Here is a 27,020-nt window from a genome sequence, read left to right as displayed (position 1 = left end):
GGAACGTAGTAAGCTGTAGGACAAGGGTCACTGGTACATAGAGATTCACTTACACTCAGTATAATAAAATAATCAAAAATGAATTTTTTAGAAAAAGAAGCCAAAGCTTTAAAACTAAACAAAGCTTTGAAACTAAACAAACTAAAGCTTTTACTGTATCTTGATAGCACGGGCCTCGTAAACTCCTCATGAGGATCACCAAGAAAGCAGACTTCCCACCTCCCACCCAAGTAGAACAAACTATTCCCTAAATCATATAAAAAGCTATAGGATTTTCTGAAACAACTTACAATATGAATAAATTACAAGTCAATAAATAAATACCTCTATTTTTATGAAGCGGTCGAGAAATTTGTCAAATCTAAGAAACACCAGATGAGACTGGAAATCCCATGGTTTCAGCTCCTTATTTCCCATAAAATAGCTTGCCAATCCTTCTCTATAGTTAAAAAAACAATTTTTGAAAGTCTTTAAGATGTTAACGGCCACCTGCACCTTTTCCAGAGAGTCTTCAATTTCTCCTCTCAAAAGGTCTTCAGGCAAAAGGTAAGCTAGTGCCTAGGATTCAATGAAAGGAAACAATAATAAGAAAATGTTTAATAGTTTTACTGAAAATGACTGTTTCAATGAACTGTTTTATTTTTTCAGTGCATGATTTTTAAATTACAATGTCTAGAATTGGGCCAGCAATGCTGTAAAACAGGAAATACAAATTCTAGAAATTCAGGCACTTAGGTTTCAATGACATACTTGCATACATTAGAGACTTCTACAGGAGATGCTGCAATTTCTGGAATTAAACATTCTGCCAATGACTACATTTTTGCTAAGCTTCAAAGATACAACAACTGTGTAACCAGAATTTGCATGGCTATTCCTAGCAGCAAATATTCTGCACAACTGTTTTTTCATATAAAGAAATGTATAAGCCAGGAAGGGACATCTATAAGACCATGTATTTTAAAAATACGGTCACGTTACCTGGCAGCACAAGGTCACTTGAAAAGGTGAGAAAGAGCTAACATAGGTGATTATACCATTGGCAATTCTTTTAGGTTAGCAGACTTCTCTTCTGGGGGCTTAAACTCATTATAGGACGTAAAATCTAGCCGAGATATGCCATATGAACTAGTTTTCAATAGTGGAAATGCAAAGGCGAGAACGATTATAGAAAAACCAGCAGATTCATGTAGCAACTCTCATAGGACCATCATTCAGTTCTTCCCTTTGCATATTTGTTATGAACTTTCACAATTTCCCTGTTTAGGAGCCTCAGGAACCTATAAAATCTAATCCTGATGCATCTTCACCTCATATAAATTATACGTTTAAACTGCACACCTTTAATTCTGCAGTTGCTTAGAAAGTTGTCACAGATCTCAATGGCGAAAGTATTGAAAGCCATTGGGTTCAGCACAGCAGATAGAAGAAATGTTTTTCTAAATGTAGACATATTGTCCTCCATCTCCCAATAATGGCTATGGTTTTACATGCAATATAGACTCTGTGCCATAATGTGTAAAGTAGTAAGAATATCATTCATTTGGTGTCTAAAAAGCCTACTAACTAGTTCCTTCAATTCTAGCAGATCAGGAACAGTGAACAGTGGAGACCATGGTCACCTGGACAGCACATGACCCATCTAAAGGGGTACGTGAAGCTCTAGCAGCTGACTGTGTCAATGGGGATGCAAGAGCCAATGCAGTGAGATCTGACTTTTCAGTAGAGGCTGGGATGTTGGAAATTCAATGAGACCTACTCAATTTAAGCATCAGAAACAATTTTTTTTTAAATTTCAAAATACTATGCAAAATAAAAGCAGTGCATTGATCCATTGGCCAAAGACAGTTGACAGAATGCCAGCTTATGACTTCTGACGTACACCACAGCAAGGGTTCAAATGTTTCATAAACACGTTGAAGTCTACACAGTCACAAAAACAAAGTACATGAAAACTATATAAGAAAATTATAAAAGGCACATAAAATGTGTGATCACACAAATCATGAAATGTACAAAATTAAGAAACAACATGGTACAAGTGTATACTCAATGAATCACTGCAAATTTTTTAAAGCTGGTAATGCTCAAAGCTGAATTATACTAAAACTTTTTACACATTGATAATAGCAATGCAATTAATATAATCTTTTGAAAAAGAATTTGTAAATATCAAATAGCGTTCAATAGTCATGAAAAGATTGTACCCCTTGATCAACATCAGGAATTTATATTAAGCCAATTATCCAAGTTAAGGAAAAGGATTTCTGTATAAAGTTGTTTTCTGCATGTTGTTTATAATACAGGAGGCTGGAAGCAACGTAAATATCCAACAATAGCAATCATTTTTCAAGAAGCTAGTAAAAAAAAAAAGAATTATAAAATGCATAAATACGTGTAAATTTTGGAAGAAGGAAAATTTTTAAATGCTGAATTTTAGGGTGATAGAACTGCAGGACTATTTCCATTGTTATAAATTTTATGCAATAAGAGTATTTTACAATTATTCATATACCACATATTAATAGTAATTAGAAATAAAAACTTACATTAAAATATGGAGCAAAATGAGTAAGAACTCTGTCAGCTGGGTGACCTTGAGAAAGCTATTTATCTTCTCTGAACTTATTTTTTAAAAAAGGGTTGTTTTTTTTTTAAAAAAAATACATGAAGTATCTACTAATAGCACCTATATCATAGTGTTGCTAGAGAATTAAACTCGTAGATTCTTGTAAAGGGCTTAGAAGAATTCTGGCAAATAAGAGGCACTATACAGTGCTTGTTAAATAAGTATTAAAAATAAGTTAGACAGCAAACAACTGGGGGTGGTGGCAGGTGGTGCGGAGTTTAGCTCTTCAGAGAACCCGGGTATGAAAGTTGACTCATTGCCCATTTTTGATTCCTAACATGTTGGGGCAGATTTACTACAAAGTCCACTTGGAGAATCTAGGAAATCAGGTCGACGGAACCTTTGGACATAAGCCAAGAATAGTAACTAAGGAACAAGAGAAACGACATTATTTCCTTGGGAGCTTGGCAAACTCTGGCCATTGACACAGCCTAGGAGCCGGGGATAATAGGTTTATAGTCTTACAGGTAACCAGGGCTCCTTGCAAGCCAACTACAATAGTGAATGACAACATCTGAGGTTTCTACACTAACACAGCTTTGCAGTAAAAGTTTGGATCATTCTCAAAATGAGATGAGGATCCCTCAAAAGGGGTTTGGGAGAAGCGGTGGTCACAGTGGTTAATCCTGCAGTAGGGATCCAAGCCATTAGGACGCAGTGCACTCACTTAACAAAACAGCAAAACTGAGTCCGCACAACAGAGAAACAAATAGAATGAAGCCAGAAGAGATGCTCAAATATAGCAAGGAACAGACCTGTTATCTCCTATCAACAGCTGCAACTATTTTGTAAGGCAAGAGTTTGGAACTAACTTTTACTGAGTCTCTGTTAAATGCCACACATAGCATTTCATTGAGGTTCTCTCTTTTGATCTTTACAAAAGCCCATAAACAGGGCACTTACAAGCGTGGAAAGTGAGGCTCGGAAAAGTGATTTAACTACTCTAAAATGGTTCAACTTGATCTTTTTTATTCTCAGCTGTGCCACACGGCTTGTGGAATCTTAGTTCCCTGACTAGGAATTGAACCCAAGCCCTCAGCAGTGAAAGTGTGGAGTCTTAACCACTGGACCACCAGGGAAGTCCCCTGGTTCAATTAGATTTGAATCCTGGTTGGTCTGAGCCCAAAGTCCTTTCCATACACCATTCCACTTCTTTGGAAGCAGAGAGGAAGACACACAAGCACACCTCAATCTCATATGTATTCCAGAAACGGTAAACTACAAGTCAGGAAACCTGTTCTTTAATTTGGATTTCCCCCTAAATGCTCAAGCAAAGTGAGCAAATGATATCTTTCAAGTTTCCATTAACTCACCTGAAAAAGTATCAGGATTAGAATGGCACACAGTTCCCCAACCAGTTTCTGCTACAACACTGCTCTCTTTAACGTTTAGAAAAGCAAGGTTCTGGCCTGGGGCAGCAGAAGCTCCAAACAGGTTGCCCTGTCTATGAACAGATTTTCAGGGCTCCCAGTCCCCTCCAATTTTACCCCACTATGCAATGAAAAATTTTAAATTTCTATGTGAGTCATGAGGTGAAAACCACTGAGAAGCATTAGACTAGATCAGGGATTTAGGTCAATCACAGTTGTCCACCCTTCTCTGAGCTAGTGATCCAGGCCTGTCCAAGATATCCTATCTCCCTGGCCACATGATTGTTCCAGGAGTGAAAATAAAACCCACTGGTCCAGAAAAAAAAACAGTCAGCCTCTTTCCAGGGAAGTTCCTCTACTAGAAGGATATCCATCTGGTGCTACCAAAAGCCACCTTGGTTAACACGTGATGAGAGCCTGAGAATCAAGTCAAACACAAACGAGCAAAACAGAGCTTTGAAATTATCATCTGTGTCCCCTGGAGCAAGCTAATCTTCAAGTCTTTGCACTGTTAGACTTTCCACTTCACATGAACTTAGACACTTCTCTTTTTCTGCTTGTTTGCCAGTTACAGCTGGAAATGATCCAATTCTCATAGGAAGCGCTCTTACTTAGCAACTCAAAGGCTAAGCCATATGCACAGATTCTGATTCTCTGGCATCTGTTTTACAAAAACTCCTTAGGTGTTCAGACACACACCCTGATATAGACCCTGCTATGGACTAAAGTGTGACACCCGCTCCAAAAAAGTGCCTGTGTTGAAGCCCTAACCACCAATGTGACTACCTGGAGATAGAATCTTTAGGAGGTAATTAAGGTTAATGAGGTCATGAGGGCAGGACCCTGATCTGACAGGACTGTGGTTTTTTAAAAAGAGGAAGAGGGAGATCTTTCTCTCAGTGTGAGGGCACAGAGAAAAGGCAGCTATCTGCAAGCCAGAAAGAATTCTCTAGTCAGAACACGACCATGCTGGCACCTGGATCTGGTCTCCCAGGCTCCAAAAATGTGAGAAAGCAATTCCTGAAAATAAAGCCACACAGCCTGTGGTATTTTGTTATGGCAACTCAAGCAGACTAAGACACACACACCCTCAACAAAGAATCACTGGATGATATGCCCTGCAAGTATCTTTTAGCTCTCAAATTATGAAATATTCTCTGATATTATGGACACAAGAGTAATTAAAGTTCCCACAGGATGAGGAAGCAGTCCAATTTTTTTTAAACATTTTGCAAGTTAAGTGAAGAGTAGAGAAACAATTATAAACAAGATTTTTAAAGATCAACCATGAATCAGAATTCTTTTAATATAATTCTACTACTATTTTTGGAGGATCATTTTTTTTCTGCCAGATTCTCTTAACTTACTTCCCTTTCCAAAAGTCTTCCCCCAGCCAGTGTTCCTGTGGAAACCAAAGGGAAAGCTACAAAGAAAGTACTACGTGTGTGTGCCTTTTATTAGAAGCTGCCTTAAATCTCTTTTGAAGAAAGGTAGGATGTTAAACAAACAGAATCCAGTAACAACCTGTCCCTTGACTGTATCTGACTTATTTCCAGAGCTCCTTTGCCTTTTAGGATACAAAGTCATCTGGCCTTTGTTACCATAAAAGTCTTATGAAAAAAGAAAAGGGAAAAAGGTGTTCTGTAGACTGGATTTATTCATTCCTCCTTGATCTCATAAAACCTACCAAACGGCAATAATTCTCATTGTTACTATGTTTTTCATGCTACATACCTGGTCAATGAAGAGATTACAAAACTCTTGCAATAGAACTATAATCCGAACAGGGGTATTATAAAACGTGGAATGACTCCAGATCAGACAGATGGTATGAAATAACGGGGCAATTAATACACCGGTCTGTGGGAATTCCGTCTCCTGAACACATTGAAGGTGTCTCCTCAGGGGTCTCAGGTAAAGTTCAACGTCTTGGGCTTCGAGAAGAGCTGAAAGGAAACCACCGTTAATGTGAGGCAGCCTCTTTTATCTGAAGTCACTTCACAAGGTCAAGAGAACAATGCAAAACAACATGGCTGTACTTAAATGCTGCCTCTTTCTTTTTATATCACTTACCCTACCATTGACACAGGACAGGTTAGGAAGGCTTTCAACACTGTCCAGCTGTAACAACCCTTCAAAGAGAGCCCAGGCGTAGTTACTCACAAGTAAATCGCGACTGAAGACTCACCAGAAAGTTAACTCCTCCCACGCACTTGGTACCAGCACAACTGAATCATTTATTATCTCATTCTAATGTCCTATAAGAGTAACTCATACCACGAAAAATTTTCCATTATATTATTATCCACAGTGTAACTATTGAAATTGTCAAGCATGGGTGATGAAAATATTTTGAACTAGATAAAAGCAATAGTTACAGGATATTGTGAATACACTAAATGCCACCAATCTGTACACTTTAAAAACTTTTTTTTAATGTTAGGTGAATTTTACCTCAATTTAAAAAATTGTTATGCATGGTAGGAATAAGGAATACTTTTTTAAAAAGGTATATATGAAGACAACATTGAAATAGTTATGATTAATTACTGGTTAATCTAATCCAAATTTTCTCTTGATTAAAACTGGTCCTTTTAATGTACCCTAAATGGATCTCCATCAGACTTCATTGTACTCCTGAGGCTACAAATACCTTTGATTAACTGAAAATGGTCTTTATTTATGAAGGTAGGGAATGAAGGAAAGTAAATTCCTTAATTTCTGGTGTTATCCCAAAAGACTCCTGTCAGAAATCAAAAAAACAAAGCAAACTGCCAGACTCTTTTTTTTTGGCTGTCAGAGTCAGGTATGCACCCACCCATGTTGCTCTTCTTGACATGTAACCAATTAATCTCTCCACCTAACAATAAAGACCTGGGAAGAAAGAGAGGGTCCAGGAACTATTTTTTCCTCAGATGCACTCATGTTTTGAAATTAGTGTGTTTTCATCAGTGTTAATTTCAAAATCCAATAATTGCATGTAAAGGTAAAGTGCCCTTAAAATGTGATAAGCACTTCTAGTGATTTTACAAAGCCTCGAGCAGGTCTTTGGGAGAGCCTTCTACCTCTAACTGAGAATGGCTTTGGGCCACTTGTTCTACTGAAAGTGTTTTCTCCTGAATCTCCAGTCCATATGCTCAAAAGGCTTTGAGGACGCCTGGGATTCATTCCTGGAGAAGTTTTATTCACAGAAAATGTGAATCTTACTAGCAGAAAAAAATGCAAGCAGCTTCTGTTTATTGAGGGTACACTTACTATGTGCCTAGTACTCTGGGCACTGTATATTAGGTCTTCAATTCATTGGTCCTCAGCCAGGGGAGGATTTCCCCCAAGGGTCATTTGGCAATGTCTCGAGACACTTTTTGTCCTTACAACAGGCATGGGGGGAGTGGATAGAGGCCAAGGATGCTGCTAAATACCCCACAATGAACCGGGTGGTTCCCCACAACAAAGAATTATCCTGCCCAAAACGTCAGTGGTGACAAGGTTGAGAAACAGTGCTCTAATTCTTGCAACAATTATACAAGGAAGGTGTTAGTATGCCAAGTTGGCCAACAGAAACCAGGGACGCAGCAAATTTAAGATGTACTGAATGGATCTGGGATAGAAATACAGATCTAATGCCCTCTTGTCTTAAGGCCTCTTTTCAAACAGAGTTCATGGAGAAAAGCCTAAAGAGATAGCAAAACATTTTCAAAGTAGATTTTAAGTATTTCCTAACCTTCCACATGTTACATAGGAAAAAATTTAAAAATAATTTTCTCACGTTAGAAACAAAAACAAGCTATTGGGCCATGTTATCTTACAATTTTATCGTTTAAAACTTCAGTATCACGGATCATATCTGTATTTGCTTACACATGTCTAAAGGAACAGAAACAGAAATTAAAAAATTACGGAGGGGTGTTACGCCTGGGTGAGGTTGAAACTGGGTACTGAGAAGATAAGGAGACTTTTCACTTACACAATTTCCTTTTTAAATTAAAAATACCTGTTTATAATTTCTGGGTTTTAACAATGTACATGTATTACCTGTTCAAAATTCAACAAACAAACCCTCCTCTCTGTGTTTAATCTTCACCAAAACTTCAATGATGACTTTGCGTTCTTATGAGTTAAATAAATGATGAATGTTAAGCAAATTCAGAGATTCTACTGGGGAGTCACTGGACTAACTGCAGCCCAACTGTTGATTAGAAAACCTCCATGCTGGGCATTCAATGACCCGCTGCTAAACACCAAAGGCCTTTCCCCTCCACACACATACACTCTCACTGAAAGTTCAATCTAGAGCCTCTTTGGTAGGTACTTACTATATACCTGAAAAACGGTTTAATATAGCCGGAGAATAAACTGCAGATAATTAAGATGGACTTATCATTAGAAGAGTCAAGTGCAGTCATTTCATGAGCACGCTAAGGGTAGAAGGGTAGAGGAGGCTGAGCAGACAGGCAGGAGTCAGATCAGGAGGGACCACTGATGCCAGGCTGAGGAACATGAGTCTTACCATTTTCCACAGCCATGAGGATACCCTTCAAAGTTGGAAAATAGCTGCTTTGCTTATTTTTCAGGACCTTAACCATCTTGAGGACAATGGGAGCCTGAAGCTAAATAGAAAAAAAAAAAAAAAAAAATATATATATATATATAAGCTAGATTAATGACTAAATAAATGCATTCTGCAATAAAATATTTAAATTGTATTCCATTCATGCACAGTACACACAGCATTTAATACTCAAAGACATACCTGGTTTCAAGTTAAAAATAATTTTTTTCCTTAAGACTGTATGTTATTTTACATGTATAGCTCTTAATTTGTATTTTCAAAAAGCCTGTTAATATACATTTTATTATACATGTAAAATATTAACTTTTCCATATAAAATCTGTTTCAGAAAATCTCTAACAGATAGGTGAACATGTGAATGAATGTCTTAGTTTTTAGAACATTAAACTGAATAACTTCTAATGGCAAACACCAGCAGAGGACCCAGTTAGTTCTTCCAAAGTTGCATCTCTCCACTAAGCAAAATCTACTCCTTTCCCAAATTAATTACATCAACCAGATTAATTAAATCTTACAATCTTCAACATTTCCCTTGGGAACTACTCTTTCTTTGCCACAAAGTGTTTCCAATTACTGTCAAAATAGTCTCAAAAAGGCAAAATTACTTTTAATCCCCATTAATTTTAAGAATGCATACCATACAGAACTTTGGAATAAGAAAACAGACAATTAAGTTGTTCAAAGACAGTGTATTAAACCTTTAACATTACTGGAAATCATGGCTTTGGAGACCAAACTCTACAACTGACTTTGCTAATTCAACTGGCAAGCAATTTCTAGGGCTCTCAACTTACTTGATCATAAATGCATGCTAGGTTCTCTCTCCTCATCATCCAGAAATCCAGTTCAGTTTGAGGATTTGAGTGAAGACCATTCAGCAAAGGCCGCACTAAATCCTTCTCTACAATTTCTTGGATTTGATGCGACCATTTAATAACTACTGATTCAATTGCATGGAGTACTGTCCTTTCATTTGGCTCTAGTCTACAAACATTGAAATGATTAAAAATACAAAAATGAATCATTTCATCCAAATAAGGATAGGACTTGAAATTTAATAGGTATTTTATGAATCCATAAAAGCTAGTTTTCTAAATATAAATACTTCAAAATCAGATCTATTATTTTTATAGCCTCAATTTGAGTTGTGACATTGTTATTCTGTCATGGGCATGTCTCTAACATTTAAAAAATTGTTAAAGAATCATAATGCCCTCAAAAACGTTTTACTAGAAGAGTACTGTTGACATTATGGCAATTGGTACTGCTTGCTTTTTGTACAGTCTGCTTTTAGAAAGAATACTTTGAAAGGAAATAATATATATGGTGTTTCTGTACATTATTTTTTAAAGTATGCTGTAGTTATAATAATTCTGATATTTTGCTAACAGTTTGCTGGGGGTATGATGTTAAATGGGTGTGTTGGCTCTCCATGTTGATATCCTGTGTAAACCATATCATTACGTACTTGGTCTCTGAATATTTCTCATCCAGGTCAACATTTCCTGCAATAGTGGGAATTGGTAGAAGAGTTCTTCTCAACATTTTGCCCCTAAAAATATGCATTTTATTTTTCATGACTTCTATGTGACGTTCCATGTCTTGTGAAATAAAACAGGACCAGGATTTATGGTTGTTCTTATTAGAAATAATTGGCACTAAAATCTAGAGAAAGAGAAACATTTTAAAAAGCAGTGAAATTAATTTATACACAATGTGCTCCTTCAAAGATTTTCTTGTCACACAAGATCAGCAACAAAACCACCCAATTTCAATTTCATAAATATCCTCCTGTGATATCTAATCTACAAAGAGATGACAAAGTCAGTGACCCATTTAGATTTAATTAGATAAATTCTTTCGAAGTGGAAATACTATACTACTTGTTCATTCATTTACCCATTTATCAAACATTTATGGAGGCTCCCAATAACTTAAACTCTGCATGAAATAAGCAAAATCATGTCAAGTAAGTAAACTGCTTTCTTAATGCAAACTGCGCACACTGGCAGGTATAGTAATGTAAAAAATCTTCTTGAATCACATGGAGGCAAGAGTAAATTAATCTTCTCCAGCCCTGGGTGACATCCCAGTGGATTAAATTTTGATAGAAAGATGTTCATTCAATCATATGAACCTTTTTTGAACTCCTTCCACCATTAAGTTGGAAATACCAATGAAATTATATGTGTGAAAACACTCCAAAATTATTTTGTGTTCCCAAAGCCCAGCATATCTTACGTAATTAGTAAGAGTTTGTTGAGTTAACGAAGTTGGTCTCTTCTTGCTTCCTCACTCATTTCAATATGTACTAATTAAACATTTTCCTGACACAATCTGTCCAGACCATCAGCATTACCTATAAAATTTCCATTAGCTAAAATGCTTAGAAAATAGGTATTCCACCTTTTTAAAGCTGATTTTGAGAACACAACCTTCTAGTTAACTAAAAACAAACTGAAATTTTATTTTATTTTCCAATGGGGATAAAACAAATCTTTCCAAATTGTATTATTATTACAATTTCCTGCTTTGTACCCACTACTTGCTGAGCTAGGAGATTAGTAAGGAACAGTGTGTCTTCCATGGAAACAGCCTAAATGTCCATCAACAGATGAATGGATAAAGAAGATGTGGTAGGGGAGGAGCTTCAAGATGGTCGAAGAGTAAGACACGGAAATCACCTTCCTCCCCACAAATACATCAGAAATACATCAACACGTGGAACAAGTCCTACAGAACACCTACTGAACGCTGGCAGAAGACCTCAGACCTCCCAAAAGGCAAGAAACTGCCCACGTAACTGGGTAGGGCAAAAGAAAAAAGAAAAAACAGAGACAAAAAATAGGGACGGGACCTGCACCAGTGGGAGGGAGCTGTGAAGGAGGAATGGTTTCCACACACTAGGAAGCCCCTTCGCGGGCGGAGACTGCAGGTGGCGGAGGGGGGAAGCTTCAGGGCCACAGAGGAGAGCACAGCAACAGGGGTGCGGAGGGCAAAGCGGAGAGATTCCCGCACAGAGGATCGGTGCCGACCAGCACTCACCAGCCTGAGAGGCTTGTCTGCTCACCTGCCGGGGCGGCCGGGGACTGGGAGCTGAGGCTCGGGCTTTGGTCGGATCCCAGAGAGAGGACTGGGGTTGGGGGCGTGAACACAGCCTGTAGGGGGTTAGTGCGCCACAGCTAGCCGGGAGGGAGTCCGGGAAAATGTGTGGAGCTGCCGAAGAGGCAGGAGACTTGTTCTTGCCTCTTTGTTTCCTGGTGTGCGAGGGGAACAGATTCAGAGCGCTGCTTAAAGGAGCTCCAGAGACGGGCGTGAGCCACGGCTATAAGTGTGGACCCCAGAGACGGACATGAGACACTAAGGCTGCTGCTGCAGCCACCAAGAAGCCAGTGTGTGAGCACAGGTAACTCTCCACACCTCCCCTCCCGGGAGCCTGTGTAGCCCGCCACTGCCAGGGTCCCGGGATCCAGGGACAACTTCCCTGGGAGAACGCACGGCGCGCCTCAGGCTGGTGCAACGTAATGCCAGCCTCTGCTGCCACAGGCTCGCCCCGCACTCCGTGCCCCTCCCTCCCCCCGGCCTGAGTGAGCCAGAGCCCCGCAATCAGCTGATCCTTTAACCCTGTCCTGTCTGAGCGAAGAACAGATGCCCTCCGGCGACCTACACGCAGAGGCGGGTCCAAATCCAAAGCTGAACCCCGGGAGCTGTGAGAACAAAGAAGAGAAAGGGAAATCTCTCCCAGCAGCCTCAGAAGCAGCGGATTAAATCTCGACAATCAACTTGATGTACCTTGCATCTGTGGAATACATGAACAGACAACAAATCGTCCCAAATTGAGGAGGTGGACTTTGGGAGCAATGATATACATATTTTATTCCCTTTTTCTCTTTTTCTGAGTGTGTATGCGTATGCTTCCGTGTGTCATTTTGTCTGTATAGCTTTGCTTTTACCATTTCTCCTAGGGTTCTCTCTGTCCTTTTTTTATTACTTAAAAAATTATTTTTCTTAATAATTATTTTTTATTTTACTAACTTTATTTTATCTTCTTTCTTTTTTTTCTCGCTTTTATTCTGAGCCGTGTGGATGACAGGCTGTTGGTGCTCCAGCCAGGTACCAGGGCTGTGCCTCTGAGGTGGGAGAGCCAACTTCAGGACACTGGTCCACAAGAGACCTTCCAGCCCCATGTAATATCAAATGGTGAAAATCTCCCAGAGATCTCCATCTAGAGGCCAAGACCCAGCTCCACTCAACGACCAGCAAGCTACAGTGCTGGACATCCTATGCCAAACAACTAGCAAGACAGGAACACAACCCCACCCATTAGCAGAGAGGCTGCCTAAAATCATAAGTCCACAGACACCCCAAAACACACCATCAGTCGTGGACCTGCCCACCAGAAAGAAAAGATCCAGCCTCATCCACCAGAACACAGGCACTAGTCCCCTCCACCAGGAACCCTACACAACCCATTGAACCAAATTTAGCCACTGGGGACAGACACCAAAAACAACGGGAATTACGAAACTGCAGTCTGCGAAAGGAGACCCCAAACACAGTAACTTAAGCGAAATGAGAAGACAGAGAAACACACAGATGAAGGAGCAAGGCAAAAACCCACCAGACAAAACAAATGAAGAGGAAATAGGCAGTCTACCTGAAAAAGAATTCAGAGTAATGATAGTAAAGATGATCCAAAATCTTGGAAATAGAATGGAGAAAATACAAGAAACATTTAACAAGGACCTAGAAGAACTAAAGAGCAAACAAACAATGATGAACAACACAATAAATGAAATTTAAAAATCTCTAGAAGTGATCAATAGCAGAATAACTGAGGCAGAAGAACGGATAAGTGACCTGGAAGATAAAATAGTGGAAATAACTACTGCAAAGCAGAATAAAGAAAAAAGAATGAAAAGAACTGAGGACAGTCTCAGAGACCTCTAGGACAACATTAAATGCACCAACATTCGAATTATAGAGGTTCCAGAAGAAGAAGAGAAAAAGAAAGGGACTGAGAAAATATTTGAAGAGAATATAGTTGAAAACTTCCCTAATATGGGAAAGGAAATAGTCAATCAAGTCCAGGAAGTACAGAGAGTCTGATACAGGATAAATCCAAGGAGAAACACGCCAAGACACATATTAATCAAACTATCAAAAATTAAATACACTGAAAAAATATTAAAAGCAGCAAGGGAAACACAACAAATAACATACAAGGGAATCCCCATAAGGTTAACAGCTGATCTTTCAGCAGAAGCTCTGCAAGCCAGAAGGGAGTGGCAGGACATATTTAAAGTGAGGAAAGGGAAAAACCTACATCCAGGATTACTCTATCCAGCAAGGATCTCATTCAGATTTGATGGAGAAATTAAAACCTTTACAGACAAGTAAAAGCTAAGAGAATTCAGCACCAGCAAACCAGCTCTACAACAATTGCTAAAGGAACTTCTCTAGGCAGGAAACACAAGAGAAGGAAAAGACCACCAATAACAAACCCAAAAGAATTAAGAAAATGGGAATAGGAACATACATTTCGAAAATTACCTTAAATGTAAATGGCTTAAATGCTCCCATCAAAAGACATAGATTGGCTGAATGGATACAAAAACAAGACCTGTATATATGCTGTCTACAAGAGACCCACTTCAGACCTTGGGACACATACAGACTGAAAGTGAGGGGATGGAAAAAATAGTCCATGCAGATGGAAATCAAAAGAAAGCTGGAGTGGCAATTCTCATATCAGACAAAATAGACTTTATTTTTAAATTTTTTTTAATTTTAATTTTTTTAACATCATGTAGAGCATAATTGCTTTACAATGATGTGTTAGTTTCTGCTTTATAACAAAATAGACTTAAAACAAAGACTATTACAAGAGACAAAGAAGGAGACTACATAATGATCAAGGGATCAATCCAAGAAGAAGATATAACAACTCTAAATATTTATGCACCCAACATAGGAGCACCTCAATACATAAGGCAAATACTAACAGCTATAAAAGGGGAAATCGACAGGTACACAATCATAGTAGGGGACTTTAAAGTTTAAAATCGAAATCGTATCAAGTATCTTTTTGGACCACAACTCTATGAGAATAGATATCAATTACAGGAAAAAATCTGAAAAAAATACAGACACGTGGAGGCTAAACAACACACTACTTAATAACCAAGAGATCACTGAAGAAATCAAAGAGGAAAACAAAAAATACTTAGAAACAAATGACAATGAAAACACAGCGACCCAAAACCTATGTGATGCAGCAAAAGCAGTTCTAAGAGGGAAGCTTATAGCAATACAATCCTACCTTAAGAAACAAGAAGCATCTCAAATAAACAACCTAACCTTACACCTAAAGCAATTAGAGAAAGAAGAACAAAAAACCCTCAAAGTTAGCAGAAGGAAAGAAATCATAAAGATCAGGTCAGAAATAAATGAAAAAGAAATGAAGGAAACGATAGCAAAGATCAATAAAACTAAAAGCTGGTTCTTTGAGGAGATAAACAAAATTGATAAACCATTAGCCAGACTCATCAAGAAAAAAAGGGAGAAGACTCAAATCAATAGAATTAGAAATGAAAAAGGAGAAGTAACAACTGACACTGCAGAAATACAAAGGATCATGAGAGATTACTACAAGCAACCCTATGCTAATAAAATGGACAACCTGAAAGAAATGGACAAATTCTTAGAAATGCACAACCTTCTGAGACTGAACCAGGAAGAAATAGAAAATATGAACAGACCAATCACAAGCACTGAAATTGAAACTGCGATTGAAAATCTTCCAACAAACAAAAGCCAAGGACCAGATGGCTTCACAGGCGAATTCTATCAAACATTTAGAGAAGAGCTAACAACTATCTTTCGCAAACTCTTCCAAAATATAGCAGAGGGAGGAACACTCCCAAACTCATTCTGCGAGGCCAACATCACCCTGATACAAAGACCAGACAAAGATGTCACAAAAAAAGAAAACCACAGGCCAATAACATTGATGAACATAGATGCAAAAATCCTCAACAAAATACGAGTAAACAGAATCCAACAGCACATTATAAGGATCATACACCATGATCAAGTGGGGTTTATCCCAGGAATGCAAGGATTCTTCAATATATGCAAATCAATCAATGTGATAAACCATATCAACAAATTGAAGGAGAAAACCATATGATCATCTCAATAGATGCAGAGAAAGCTTTCGACAAAATTCGACACCCATTTAGGATAAAAACCCTCCAGAAAGTAGGCATAGAGGGAACTTTCCTCAATATAATAAAGGCCATATATGAAAAACCCACAGCCAACATCGTCCTCAAAAGTGAAACCATTTCCACTCAGATCAGGAACAAGACAAGGTTGCCCACTCTCACCACTCTTATTCAACATAGTTTTGGAAGTTTTAAGCCACAGCAATCAGAGAAGAAAAAGATATAAAAGGAATCCAAATCAGAAAAGAAAAAGTAAAGCTGTCACTGTTTGCAGATGGCATGATACTATACACAGAGAATCCTATAGATGCTACCAGAAAACTACTAGAGCTAATCAGTGAATTTGGTACAGTAGCAATATACAAATTTAACGCACAGAAATCTCTTGCATTCCTATACACTAATGATGAAAAATCTGAAAGTGAAATTAAGAAAACACTCCCATTTACCACTGCAACAAAAGTAATACAATAACTAGGAATAAACCCACCTAAAGAGACAAAAGGCCTGTATGCAGAAAATTATAAGACACTGATGAAAGAAATTAAAGATGATACAAATAGATGGAGAGATATACCATGTTCTTGGATTGGAAGAATCAACATTGTGAAAATGACTCTACTACCCAAAGCAATCTACAGATTCAATGCAATCCCTGTCAAACTACCACTGGCATTTTTCACAGAAGTAGAACAAAAAAATTCACAATTTGTTTGGAAACACAAGACCACGAATAGCCAAAGCAATCTTGAGAACGAAAAATGGAGCTGGAGGAATCAGGCTCCCTGACTTCAGACTACACTACAAAGCTACAGTAATCAAGACAGTATGGTACTGGCACAAAAAACAGAAACACAGATCAATGGAACAGGATAGAAAGCCCAGTGATAAACCCACACACATATGGTCACCTTATCTGCGGTAAAGGAGGCAAGAATATACAGTGGAGAAAAGACAGCCTCTTCAATAAGTGGTGCTGGGAAAACTGGACAGGTACATGTAAAAGTATGAGATTAGAACAGTCCCTAACACCATATACAAAAATAAACTCAAAATGGATTAAAGACCTAAATGTAAGGCCAGAAACTATCAAACTCTTAGAGGAAAACATAGGCAGAACACTATGACATAAATCACCACAAGATCCTTTTTGACCCACCTCCTAGAGAAATGGAAATAAAAATAAACAAATGGGACCTAATGAAACTTCAAAGTTTTTGCATGGCAAAGGAAACCATAAACAAGACAAAAAGACAACCCTGAGAATGGGAGAAAATATTTGCAAATGAAGCAACTGACAAAAGATTAATCTCCAAAATTTACAAACAGCTCATGCAGCTCAATAACAAAAAAACAAACAACCCAAACCAAAAACGGGCAGAAGACCTAAATAGACATTTCTCCAAAGAAGATATACAGATTGCCAACAAACACATGAAAGAATGCTCAACATCATTAATCATTGGAGAAATGCAAATCAAAACTTCAATGAGATATCATCTCACACCAGTCAGAACCCGTCATCAAAAAATCTACAAACATTAAATGCTGGAGAGGGTGTGGAGAGAAGGGAACCCTCTTGCACTGTTGGTGGGAATGTAAATTGATACAGCCACTATGGAGGACTGTATGGAGGTTCCTTAAAAAACTAAAAATAGAACTACCATATGACCCAGTAATTCCACTACTGGGCATATACCCTGAGAATACCATAATTCAAAAAGACTCATGTACCAAAATGTTCCTTGCAGCTCTATTTACAATAGCCAGGACATGGAAGCAACCTAAGTGTCCACTGACAGATGAATGGATAAAGAAGATGTGGCACATATATACAATGGAATATTACTCAGCCATAAAAGGAAATGAAATTGAGTTATTTGTAATGAGGTGGATGGACCTAGAGTCTGTCATACAGAGTGAAGTAAGTCAGAGAGAGAAAAAAAAAATACTGTATGCTAACACATATATATGGAATCTAAAAAACTAAATGGTCATGAAGAACCTAGGGGCAAGATGGGAATAAAGACACAGACCTACTAGAGAATGGACTTGAGGATACGGGGAGGGGGAAGGGTAAGCTGGGACAAAGTGAGAGAGTGGCATGGACATATATATACTACCAAACATAAAATAGATAGCTAGTGGGAAGCAGCCTCATAGCACAGTGAGATCAGCTAGGTGCTTTGTGACTACCTAGAGGGGTGGGATAGGGAGGGTGGGAGGGAGGGAGACACAAGAGGGAAGAGATATGGGGACATATGTGTATGTACAACGGATTCACTTTGTTATAAAGCAGAAACTAACATACCATTGTAAAGCAATTATACTCCAATAAAGATGTTAAAAAAAAGAAAAGATGTGGTATATATATATCATGGAATACTACTCAGCTACAAAAAAAGAATGAAATGATGCCATTTGCAGCAACATGGATGGACGTAGAGATTATCATACTAAGAGAAGTAAATCAGAAAGACATACTATATGGTATCACTTATATGTGGAATCCAAAATGTAACACAAATGAACTTATCTATGAAACAGAAACAGACTCACAGACATTGAGAACAGACTTGTGGTTGCCAAAGGGGAGGAGTGTAGGGGAGGAATGGACTGGGAGTTTGGGGTTAGCAGATGCAAACTATTATATATTGGATGGATAAACAACAAGGTCCTACTGTATAGCACAGGGAACTATATTCAACATTCTGTGATAAACCATAATGGAAACGAATATGAAAAAAATATATATATATAACTGAATCACTTTGCTGTACAGTAGAAATTAACACAACATTGTAAATCAACTATACTTGAATAAAAATAAATTTTAAAAAAGAAAAGAACTAGCGTGTCTTCTATGAGCTCCGTGGGTTAGGTACCTCGATATCAGAACTGCCATGAAAGGCACGTTTTTGTGTCATGTGGAAACACAGGAGAAACACCCATCTCTGGCCAAGAGGGTTATTAGGGAAGACTTGCCAGGAAACTTGCTACTTGGTTTAAATCTTTAAGATGAACGACGCAGGGCAGGCTGAAAACTGAACACTGATGCAAAATCACTGAGGGCTGCAGGCGTAGGGTTCTGAGAAAGTTCCAGTCTGGTCTGCCTGAAACTAGAGCCAGCACCCCTAAGAGGCGGGGCTGTGAGAAATGCTGGGAAGGTTCATAAAGAGCTTTGGAAACCAGACTGAACAGTTTAGTCTTACTGGGCTGAACATGCACTGATCCACTGAAAAACTGCTTTCTAGATTAAATTCCCAATAGCAACAGCTTTTTCTAAAAGTCAGGGTTGAGGATAATTCTGGTTCTTCAACATTTCTAATTTACTGGATACTGTTTCAAACCTTCACTCTATTTACTGTTCTGTGACGAGGCCAACTTCTTTTAAAATTAAATATTTGTGTCACAAGCTGTAGATAAAATTGTTAGGAAATTCTGAGCCCCATGCTTTGTGGAGCAATTAGGCGAGCAACAAGAGTAACTCCATGAACATCATTTAGAACAAATTGACCTGGGATGTGCTCTTTAATGACAATAAATCTTGTTATCAACAAGCTGTATTACAAAGTAATTCAATTAACCTGGGGTTTTGTCTTCAGCTGTAAATTTTTTGGTCTAGGTTTTATGACTTATAAGAAAAATCCGTGAACTTTCTCTAAACCAAAATAATTTGGACATGTTTACTAGGGGATATACGAGTACAGATAAAAGAGCCATGGTGCCTTTGCTAGAGTTCTCTTTACTCACCTTTCTTTTATCTCTTTTTAAATCTCTTTACTCACCTTTCTTTTATCTCTTTTTAAAACACTCTTTAAAAAGTGTTTCTTTTTACAGTGCTTCTTAAATCAGTAGAGACTACTACGAGACAAACACTTTCAAAGTACAGGAGCCTGGTCCTCTGCCAGACTTCTTAAACGGAAATGTCTAGGAATGGGCCCCAGACACTAACTACAAAAACCAAATCATAACTTTCATTCTGGCTTGATAAGCATTTACAATTATTGTTTCTTTCAAGATTTGGGTCAACATAATACTTAAGGAAATAACTACATGACATTTTTAATACTTTTGCTAATTATATAATAGTTAGAAATCATAATGTATAGGGACACATAATAATGTTGAGCAGCAGATCGGGAGTAAAATTTCGGAGAAGCTGGATTTGAGATGTCTATTACACAGCAAGTGCCATGTCCGTAAGGGCAGTGGAAGTCTAAGCTTGGAGTTCAGGAGAGAGATCAAGGCTGGAGAGAGAAGTTTGGGAGGTCCCAGCTTCTCAGCATAAATTACTGTTAATCACTGTATATCTGAGTCAAACTTCAAAGACTATACAACACTGAATACAAGTGAGAGCATATTAGGTCATTAAACGAGAAAAAATAGTCAAATGACCTTCCCCATATTCCTTTCAAACACTTGGTCCATCCCTTCTTTATTCTACCCCAGTTAAGAACCATAGCACTGGAAAACTACCTCAATCCTTTTCATTCCAATCACTACCTCAATAACACAGTCCCTCCTCGCTCCTTGACTGAGTCACCAATTCACCAATCCTTGCATTAAATGTTTTTCTTCTTCATATACAAAGTACCCAGAAAGACAGAAGTGTTTAGCTTGGAATGCAAGTCATAAATGACCATTTGATTTCAAAACTTTCCACTGAAGCCTGTCCTGATAAAAACCTTCACAGAACATGCCTTACTGCTACCATCTTCCAGTAAACACACGGATATGAGTTTGACAACCGGCTTTGGTGGCAACCATTGGATGAAAAAGTTACATAGGTGTTAATTTTCTAATCAGCCTCTCCAGCTTTGTTTCTCACCACCCTCCAGCTCTTCTTCCCCAATCTAAACGTATTAATGCAGTCCATTTTTAAAAATGCAATCTGGGGCTTCCCTGGTGGCGCAGTGGTTGAGAGTCTGCCTGCCGACGCAGGGGACACAGGTTCGTGCTCCGGTCCGGAAAGATCCCACATGCCGCGGAGCGGCTGGGCCCGTGAGCCATGGCCGCTGAGCCTGCGCGTCCGGAGCCTGTGCTCCGCAACGAGAGAGGCCACAACAGCGAGAGGCCCGCGTACGGCAAAAAAATAAAAAATAAATAAAAAATAGGGCTTCCCTGGTGGCGCAGTGGTTGAGAGTCCACCTGCCGATGCAGGGGACACGGGTTCGTGCCCCGGTCCAGGAAGATCCCACATGCCGCGGAGCTGCTAGGCCCGTGAGCCATGGCCGCTGAGCCTGCGCGTCCGGAGCCTGTGCTCCGCAACGGGAGAGGCCACAACAGTGAGAGGCCCGCGTACCGCAAAAAAAAAAATAATAAATAAATAAATAAAAAATAAAAAAATAAAAATGCAATCTGCATTTCCTCACCTCTGTGCCTTTGCACTGCTTCTCCCTTCTTCCCTCACCTACATCTAGCTATTGCTCCTGTCCTTCGACACTATGGGGACCAAGTAACTTACCATACAACTGAGGATGCTTTAGAGAATAAAAACAAGCAATAAAAATGAGCAGATGTTAACTGATCTGTAACAGGAGGAAAGTGGAACCGCCCCCAAGCAAACCAAGACCTACAATCATCCTATCTGAGACTCCCCACCTTCCCTGCCAACCCTGCAGGTGCCACAGCATCCTGCTAAAACCACTACGTCCACCACATCATATCACCGTTGGCTCACACGGCATGCTTTCCGATGGCAGGATCGTCCTAACTAATTGCCAGGTGTGTTCAGTCACTGGCACCAAGCAGATATTCATTAAGTTCTGATTAAATGAACAAACGACAACTATGGGCTTAGTTAGCATACAATTTCCCACAAAGTGTCCTTTTCATATAAAGGTCCAAAAAATTCAAATGGAGATAGCAGAGATCGTACACCAAATGCTTTTTCTCTAACGAAATATCTTGCAGCTTCAGTGTTTTGTCTCTTATAAGAACAGGCTATCCTTAGCCCTTATTTAACCTTCATTCGTTTAACAAGTACTTACTTAGATCGTACTATGTGTCAGGCAGAGTCTTGTGTGTTTGGGACTCATCAGTGAGCAACGAAGATTATGATCTGGGACTACTGTAAGGCAAGTAAGGCACTCACTTTGGAGCATAAGAGGGCATCAAAAATAAAACCCAACAAACCTCAATAATTGAGATGAATAATATTTTTAAAGTAAAAGCTAATCCAAAAATGATGAATAAAGTATCAACATTTTTGAGTAAAGACAGGATGAGTATTACTGACCTTTTGCCTCAGCCTCTAACATGACTTGGCATGGCACTATTAGTGATCCTACTTTTACTTCAAGTGCTGATTTTTTTCTGCATTAGTTTTTATTTTTTAAAATACTGCGTTTGGGAATTCCCCGGTGGGTCCAGTAGCTAGGACTCTGTGTTTTCACTGCAGAGGGCCCAGATTTAATACCTGATTGGGGAACTAAGATTCTGTAAGCTGCGTGGCACAGCCAAAATAGTAATAATAATACTGCCTTAAATTATTACTCCTCTTGATTACTGGGTTGTTTTTGTTTCTCTCCACCTCTCTGGAAGTTTTGTTCTTGAAGTGGGTATCTCACTTGCCTGACCCTAAGTCCCTGACCTTCAAAGATCCCTGCTTACCTGGAGGGTGGCTTCACGGAAAATAGATATTTGAGCAAAAAAGACTTGCAAGACATGAAGGGGTTGGCTGAGTGGATTCTGGGGAAGATGAAGAAATGGCAAAAGCAAAGGCCCTGGGGCACCTGTGTGCCTGAGACAATTAAGGAAATGCAAGGAAGCCATGAGTTAGCAACTGAGATGAGTTGAGAGGTCATGGGGAGGTCACAGAGAATTCGAACCCATGCTTTCATCCTTTAACGATCCTAAGAATCACCTGTGCTTCTTGGTCCTGATTTAGCGGCTCTGGGGCGGGGCCTGAGATTCTACAGTTTTAACAAGCTTCCAGCTAATGCTGATATTGTTGATCCACAGCGAGAAACAATGCAAAGTCTAGACTGCTATAAGCTCTTGGGCCCTTACTCTGAGTAAAAGGAGAACCAGTGCAGGGTCTGAGCAGAAAGTGACATGTTTTCTCGTGTTTCAGCAAGGATCACTCTAGCTGCTGTGTTGGGAATAGGTTCTAGATGGGAGTCATATAGGAGCAGAAAAACCAATTAAGAGGCTGATGTATTAACACAGGTGAGAGATAATGGTGAGCTGGACCAGGGTGGTAGCAATGGAGGGGAGAGGGGAACTGATTCTGGGTATGTTTGAAGGCAGAACTTGCAAGATTTCCTGACAAAATGGATATAAAGTGTGAGACAAAGCCAAGAGTCAGGGCTGACTAGGAGGTTTTTCTGGTTTGGGCATCTGGAAGGATGGAGTTCACATCCATTATTCTGGGAATAATTCCAAACAGCACAGGGTGGGGAACATCAGCTCAACTTGGAATGTTAAGTATGAAATGTCTATTGCACACCAAGTGGAATGTCAGGAAGGCATATGGAGCTTTTTGGAATTTGGAAGAGAGATCTTGCCTGGAGAGAAAAGTTTGGGAGTCCTTCAAACATCGTAAGCCACAGTTAATTAGCCAATTATGTGAGCCACTGTGGATACTAAGCAAAGACAAGCCTTGAACATTTTTTTAATCTAAAAATCTATAGTCTTGCCTTAGGGCCCCTTCATTCTGAATTTAAGCCTTGTCCATAAAGAAACCCAAGTGACATCTTGAGCGTGATGTCCTCACTTTTTTCCTCCCAATGCTCATATCCTCAAGCATAATTAAATAAATGAGAATCTTCCAAACCTGTTAAACCCGTGAGGTTCTGAATGTTCTGTGCCTTCTACAGATGTGCTCAGGGACAGCTTACTCTCTTTCACTTAAACTTTTCAGAGGGCCGTGCAGACCCTGGTATTGAGGTAAATTCCGATGAACTGGGAAAGGTTTTGTATCTTCTGTCACCGTACACAGACAGAGTAAGAATTCCAATGAAGAGTGCTGCCTTGCCCTTCCAAGGCCAGCTGATGGCAGCCTGGATTCACAGGACCAAAGGTCATTCACATACCATGTGAAATCCTGTCATCAGATTCAGTTCAATAAAAATCTCTTGAACACCTGCTACATACCGAAAACTGTCCCAAGTGCTGAAGATAGAAAACTCTCTTCCTAGTTAACTCCATGAAATCAACTAAAACCATGTAAATTCAACAGAAGAGGAGTGAAACCAAGGTAGAACTGAAGTTGGGGGACAGAAGCTTTAGTTAGCCCAGAGATCGCAAGAAAACACCTCCTTTCAAGAAGACAGCAGAAGAGACTCAGGAAGGAGAAGAGGTGTGAAAGATGGAGACTGACAAATCATTAGTAAAAAGTATGTTGGCAATTATTCCTATGTTAAATTTTGGCGTCGGCAAGACTGCTTTGGCTACTGAAATCTGGTTTAGCGATACTAACCCAGTGTTTCCCAGAGTTTGGGGTGCATTAGAGTCACCTGGAGATCTTTAACAACTACTGCAGCCTGGCTCCCACCCGCCCCCAGACATTCTAATTTAATTGGTAAGAGGTGTGACCTGGGCCGAGGCATGTTAGTTCCCCAGGTGGTCCAAATGTTCAGCAAAGTTTGAGAACCACTGCTCTGGTTCTTTCAAACCTAGTTATTTGTCACGTTGCTCCTCAAAGCTGGTTCATGAACAAACAGCATCAGCACCAGGTTAGAAATCTAGAATTTCAGCCCTACTCCAAACCTAATTTATCAGTTTGTCTTTAACAAAATCCCTAGGTGGTTCTAATGCACATTAGAGTGCCAGTAACACAGGTTTAGAGAGCATTTCTCTGACTTAAGGGGAGAGAAAGAGGAATTTTAAGGCAGTCATTCCTAATACATTATTTCCATTACCCTTTCCCATTATCTAACATGAGTGCACTTAGAAACTAACAGGAATCTGAAAAACTGATAATACCCCTTTCCAAAGGGTAAATTTGTCTCTACTCTGAACATGAAGTTTAATACCTATAGCTAAGTACAGGAGCCTATTCAATTCAAGCTGCTTTTTAATTTCCTTCCATTATTTAGAAAGAGAGGAAAAGGAGGATCCTGCAAATTAACCACCTGTTGAACATTAGCATCAATAACAGCTCATTCCAGGAACAGTCTAAATACTATCATTTTCCGTCCACCTGGCTAATGAGATGACTGGCTTCTAAAAATTCTCTTTTTAATAGCCACAGTTGTCCTGAATAATTCCAAGTGTCATAAAGATAAATGAAAGATTAAAATATTAAGGATAGACCAGTACCTCGTCTAGGAAAGCAGTTACATGTCCAAGGGATGAGGCAGGTAACTCTCCAAATAAAACTGTTTGAGAGAAATCATTTACTCCAATGTTTTCAGCACTCTTCTTGGCAATATAAACAAGTTTATGTTTTGCATCTCTTGGAATCTGAAACAAGAGTAACATAATTATTTTAAGTCCACAATGTAGCTTCCATGTTAACAAGCAGGATTTGCTGTATCTAACTTGTAAGTAGATTGCTAGCATACGAAACAAAACCTGGCATCTTACCTACCTTTATAAATAAGATTGCTCCACTGCTCTTCTGCAAAGTTTATACAATTTTCTTTGTTCTTTTATAATGTTAATTTCACAGTATTATTGGTGTGGAATGTCCTTTCAAAAGCATGTCAATTAGGATCATCATATACCATAATGTCTCATAATTAAACAAATACAGGAAGAAATTAGAATGTTTCCATCTTAGCAAAGGTTATTCTTTTGTGTAACATTTTCTTGTTCAGAAGTAGGCCAAACCGAGATAAAGACCAAGAGGTTAAATTGTATTTCTATACTCAAAGCAGTGTTTAATCAGATATTCTAACATTTCCATAACTATCAAGTCATTTCTTCAGATATCATGACTGTTTAAGTGATACTAAACTGTTCTTGTCCACTCCACTGACAAACTTTTAAAATTAGGACAGTAGCAAAACAAAAACAATTCAGAACTCACAAAACCCTAAGGCTAACTCCAGTTACTCTCTTTCTTTGGGTCCCTATTTCCCCGCCATTATTACGACCACATCTAGTGATGATGGCATCACTTTACAACACTGACAGTGAGGCATCTCAAAATTGTAAATCTTGCTCCAAAGTCTTCGCAAACTCTTTAAGTATAAATGCCGTGATCGTAGGTGATACGTTAACCCTCAAGTGTACAAGAAGTCTAGATTTAAAAAGGTAAAAGGAAAAAAACAAAAAAAAAAAAAAGGAAGAGAAAAGGGAGTGGGGAGGGAGAGGGAGAGAGAACTGTCCTGAGCGCAGATTTCCGGGCAATTCTTTTTTAAAAGGAGTCCTAAGTATTATTCGTTGGGATGAAGTGTGCTAGACAGGCAGACTGAGCCATGACAAGTTATTTGGGCTCCGCCAAACACCACATTTGGCTCCGGAGTGACACAAGAGCGATTTAAAGGAAAGTTATCTGGCAAAGAGAACTCACCTCGCGCCTCACGCCCAGGCAGCTGAAGGACGCGCTGCTTTTCCTGCTTTATCCGGGTGAAGCAGGCCCAAAGGCTGACCTTCTAGAAAACTAACCAACAACCACTTAACAGCAGAGTGGGCACACGTGGGGGACCCTGCGGACTCTCGGCAGGCACTTGATTGAAGTTTTTTAAAGCGCCCTCATGTGTGCCCCGAGAGAACCCAAGGAAGCACAACTGGCCTGTCCCGCTCAAGTGTCCGTCAGGCTGGGCGGGAGGCGTGACCTGGTTCCCTCGCCCGTCGCCCCTTACCTGTTGGGACGCCGCGAGCCACTCCAAGGCGTCGACGCTGAACACAAGGCAGGCGGGGCTGGGGCTCTCCAGAAACTCCCCCAGGACCTGCCGCTTGTCCTCGCTCTCCAAATGCTGGCTCCATTTCTCCTCCGGGAGCCCCAGCATCTGCTCCAGACGGCCGCCGACGAAGCGCACCCGCGCGTCCTGGGCGAAACTCCGCGCTCTCCTGGCCGCCGCCACCTCCTCGTCTTCGTCCTCCTCTTCATACTCCACTAGGCCCGCCGCCTCCGGGCCGGCGCCCGGGGTTAGGCGAAGGGTCGGGACTTCCCGGAAGCCTCCCGCCTCCCGGGCTGCCACCTGGGCTGCCATCCAGCACGTCTGAGGGGACGCGGGGCTGGCCGGCTCCACGCGCGCGCCCCTGCCCAGCTCCGGGTAGGCGAGGCCACCTCCACACTCGCGCTCCGAGAGGCGCCCACCTCCTCC

General features: G+C 39.8%; 1 protein-coding gene across 1 annotated transcript in view; it reads right to left on the bottom strand.

Annotated features, from left to right (window-relative positions):
• DNAH11 (dynein axonemal heavy chain 11) overlaps window positions 1-27,020 on the bottom strand; it is a 320,226-nt gene extending 293,206 nt beyond the window's left edge. Inside the window, 7 exon segments of the mRNA XM_027102655.1 lie at window positions 325-558; window positions 5,734-5,945; window positions 8,507-8,606; window positions 9,364-9,553; window positions 10,038-10,234; window positions 25,066-25,209; window positions 26,556-27,020. Coding sequence (XP_026958456.1) covers window positions 325-558; window positions 5,734-5,945; window positions 8,507-8,606; window positions 9,364-9,553; window positions 10,038-10,234; window positions 25,066-25,209; window positions 26,556-26,906 — 1,428 coding nt within the window. The 5' untranslated portion in view covers window positions 26,907-27,020.

This window comes from Aethalodelphis obliquidens, unplaced genomic scaffold (assembly GCF_003676395.1).
Source record: "Aethalodelphis obliquidens isolate GAN/ISIS:26980383/991018 unplaced genomic scaffold, ASM367639v1 scaffold5, whole genome shotgun sequence".
In the NCBI taxonomy this organism is placed as follows: domain Eukaryota; kingdom Metazoa; phylum Chordata; class Mammalia; order Artiodactyla; family Delphinidae; genus Aethalodelphis; species Aethalodelphis obliquidens.
The sequence above is the reverse complement of the archived record's forward strand: the minus strand, read 5'-3'. Positions and strand labels throughout refer to the sequence as shown.